The sequence below is a fragment of the Arachis ipaensis genome, chromosome B05, assembly GCF_000816755.2.
Source record: "Arachis ipaensis cultivar K30076 chromosome B05, Araip1.1, whole genome shotgun sequence".
Classification (NCBI taxonomy): Eukaryota; Viridiplantae; Streptophyta; class Magnoliopsida; order Fabales; family Fabaceae; genus Arachis; species Arachis ipaensis.
Genome location: NC_029789.2, coordinates 25493937 through 25497708, shown reverse-complemented (window position 1 = coordinate 25497708; position 3772 = coordinate 25493937). Strand labels below are relative to the sequence as shown.

At 37.6% G+C, this 3772-nt stretch overlaps 1 protein-coding gene across 2 annotated transcripts; it reads right to left on the bottom strand.

Moving 5' to 3' along the window:
- LOC107643378 lies at positions 1-3512 on the bottom strand. Of its 2 annotated transcripts, none has more exons than XM_016347006.2 (7): positions 3188-3512; positions 3023-3103; positions 2749-2928; positions 1838-2008; positions 1390-1605; positions 1225-1313; positions 1-922 (listed from the first exon to the last, which is right to left on the bottom strand). In XM_016347006.2, exons 1-7 carry the CDS (start codon positions 3273-3275, stop codon positions 257-259), a joined length of 1491 nt encoding a protein of 496 aa, XP_016202492.1. In that variant the 5' UTR covers positions 3276-3512; the 3' UTR covers positions 1-256. The 2 variants fall into 2 exon arrangements, with proteins under 2 accessions (XP_016202492.1, XP_016202491.1); XM_016347005.2 differs by having other exon boundaries at positions 1-928; positions 3188-3510.

Genomic DNA, 3772 nt, shown 5'->3' with positions numbered 1-3772 from the left:
TAGCATGCCAAAATTTCTTGGTCTTACTCTCAAAATCAAGTGATGAGCAATCTGTTTGCACACTAGAGTGACCTACAATTTGACAAAACTGAATACACAATTCATATTCTCCTTAGTCCTTAGTTCTTACTATACATGATTCCATAGTTTCAAAGAAATCATTATATTTCCTGTACTTTGATTTCACCATCCCTCTATAATCAAAGCTTGATTGGGGATTGATTCATTATACCTAATATTCCTGATTAATATATACTCAATACTTGTGGATATATCCCATGGGACTTATTCTAGGCCTAATGTTGTGATGATCATAGACCGAGTCACCATAGTTCACAGGCTTGATGACCACAGATTCCTGCTTCACACTATGCTCCTGCACCGCGCCGAATAGTATCTCGTTGGTTTCCTCGTGGCTTTGCTCGTAATAGGTGCGAGGGATCGACGAATGAGACTGGTGGCGATGATGATGGTTTTTTGGTTGCTGTTGAAGATCACCATCCCATCCGCTGTAGAACACTCTACTTTGCCTTAGTTGTTGCATTTTCTCTGCATCCACCAACATGAAAGGATATGTTTTTCGAGGGGTTGGAGCTCGTGTATCGATAGAAGGGGGCTCGTCTTCTTTGGGAATCACAAAGCTTTCTTGAACTGGCCAAGCATTTACTTGCTTTTGAGGTTGCTGGAACAGCTGTTGTTGGCTTTGAAATTCATACATCTGTGGCTTTTTCCTCAAACCGGGGAATAACCCTCCCAATAGTTCCACCACAGATGCTCCGGCGTTGGAAAGAAGCTTCCCAGTGGATCCAAAGAAACCTTCTTCTTGCTTTTCAGGCTCATCTTCTGATGGAATTAATGGAGGCCTCACATATTTCAGTGGCTTCTGATATGGAGTTGGTGAGATACCCGAAATTGCTTGACCCTGATCCTACAAAAGCAAAGAAGTTTAATTTTGTTTTAAAGTTTCAAAATATCATCAGATATATGTGACATAGACCATAGATAATACTTCCTCCTTTTCAGAATAACTGTGTCAACTATATCATAATAATCATATCATGAAAACAGTATTGAATTTGAGAGAGAGGAAAAGAGAAATTGCAAGAATGAAGAAATTTTCTCAATGCACAATGGTATTTATTTATGACCAATTAAAATATATGTCTGTACCCATATATGATACAACAAGAAAGCAGAGGACAAGGCTAAGCAGTAAGAACTCACATCCTGAGATGCTACAATTGTGCTAAGTCTGCACTGCAACAGCGCCAACATATAACCAAAGAAGCCAGCCCCAACAAGCATTGCAATTCCTGCAAATCAAAGGCCGTCGCTTTTAATTTGTAACTAATAAAGTTCAAAGAAATATGCCAGGTTCATTTAGCTTACCGAGAGGAAATCCACTTCCATATTGATAAGCACAGTCATCAAAGTGCAGTTGGATCTCCCTGATGGCTTGGTTTCCTCTGTCTATGACAAGTAGGGAGCAACTACTTCCAACATAAACCACATCAAAGTCATTAGAAAATTTAGCTTCCTCACTTGGTCCATCAACATGGCCCCCTCCACGACTCCATTTTCCTCCGCCGGCAATCGTTGTAACGCCTGAAACAAAAATCATAATTCAATAAAAAAAAGTTATCAAACATTACATGGCCTATAGGCTACAATGCAACCACATATGTATATACAAACAGAGGACTTGTAAGTTATCAAGAATGCTAAAGGGAAAGTTTTATATCTTATCATTTAGGTGTCCCATATATAGATTCAAATGAAAAAAATACACGGCAGGGATAGAGGACCTAAACATGACTATAGCTAACATGACGTCTACCTGAGTCACTAATTTTCCTAATTGCCATATTCATAGTATCTGCAATGTAGATATTTCCACGGTCATCAAATGTTATCCCCTTCGGGTGGTTCATCCTTGCCTCCCTAAGCTTCCCGTCAACATGTCCAGAATATCCCTCAGCAGATCCTGCCACCAGCTTCGGTCTGCTATCTGCATAATTGCAATGCAAATGTTATCCACTAAATGAAGGAAATATAGAAATATGCGCACACAGACAGATTCAAATAGCACATTGATTAGTTATGCACATTGCATAAATCGATCACTTCTGATCCTAAAATATAAGAGATTGACCAGAGATAACAGGGAATAAGATGTGGCAGTTACCATCTAAACATTCTTGCTATTCTATGGGTGGACAATCTATCAAAATAAAAAAAAAATAAAAATAAAAAAAACAATTAGAATGGTGGCAGCAATTTCAGATGTTGGATTTAGCAACAAGGATTACATCTTACATGAAAACCGTATGCAGTCTCCCATAATGAACCTCAACTGGTCTAAACAACATTGTAGTAAGCCGTTTTTAAGAAATACTATGCAGAATGCTTCGGTGAGATAAGAAAGAAAAACTTGACAACTTCACACTCTTAAGAAATTCAGTGTACCGCCTAAAACAAACACAAAACTGAGATAACTCATAATTCCCTAACTCCGAAAAAGTGCAACTCAATTTACACATTTGTCCTTGTGACAAAGTGAAGGGATCAAAACGTCAAAAATCAAGTAATATTTTTTAGTAAAATTGCAATTCTTCATGACATGATCAAACCTATAACCAAATCTCTTATATATGATGCTGATTTTACAAATAAATAAAAACCAATAAAGAAACTGAGTGAAGTTTAGCCAATGACTGAGATCATAAGCTACCACATTGGATCACTTACACAAAGAAAGCGAGGATGAAATCCTATAAACGTTACTATTAGCCGAATCAAGGATCAGAAGTTCCCCATTAGGCAACACCTCAACCGCATAAGGCTCAATCCCAAGCTTGCTTCCATCAAACACAGTTTCCACAGTGTAGCCACTCTCAAACTTCATCATAGACTTCTTCCCAGAAACCCCTAACCAAAATCAGCACTCAACAAATCAGCATTCCAATCCTAAGTCCCAATGAATAAATATATAAATGCAAGGAGCAATGGCATAGATCCAAACCTGTTTTGGTTGTTGCTTTGAGAGACCAGACCCATTTGGTGAAAGCTGGCACGGCATTTGAGAGAAACCCATTTACAATCTCTGCAAAAAGGTTCAAACTTTGAGGTGAGAATCAAAACATAGGATCAAAGATGGAAGTGGGTACAAAAGTTGGAGAGTACTTACTTGCAGGTGAAGTAGTGAATGGTGCAGCTGAGGCACCACAAAGAAGAAGCAACAAAGTGAACAACAGCACCAAATGGAGCTTACCCATTTGATCCTGGTGTGGAATGAAGTTCCTACAATGGGGGATTATGGAGTTGGAAATGCAAGCTATGAGAAATCGGGAAGCAAAAAAAAATAAAAAAAAAAAACCTAATTTATGTAGCTTGAAGGTGAAAGAAAGAAGTATGTCCCTTTTCTTTATATCTGATATGAAGTTTTTAGGAGAAAGTGTGAAGGAGTGGATTTGAGTGTGAAGAGTGTGAGAGTGGAGAGTGAAGAGAGAAAAATAAAGGGAAGGTAAAAAAGGCAAAAGAGACAAGAAAAAGAATGCGGAAAAGAAAGTGGGCCACTCTCAGATTATTGTGGGAAAGTGAGAGAGAGAGACTCGTTAATTGTGTCTTTGTTTCTTACACTTAGCATTTTTTTTAAGTTAGAAGTGAGATTTAAATTCGGAATTTTTAAGTGTGTATGAAAAGATTATATTATTTGAATTATAATTTATTGGTATATTATAAATTTATTTAGTGTTTGTTTGGATGTTATTAA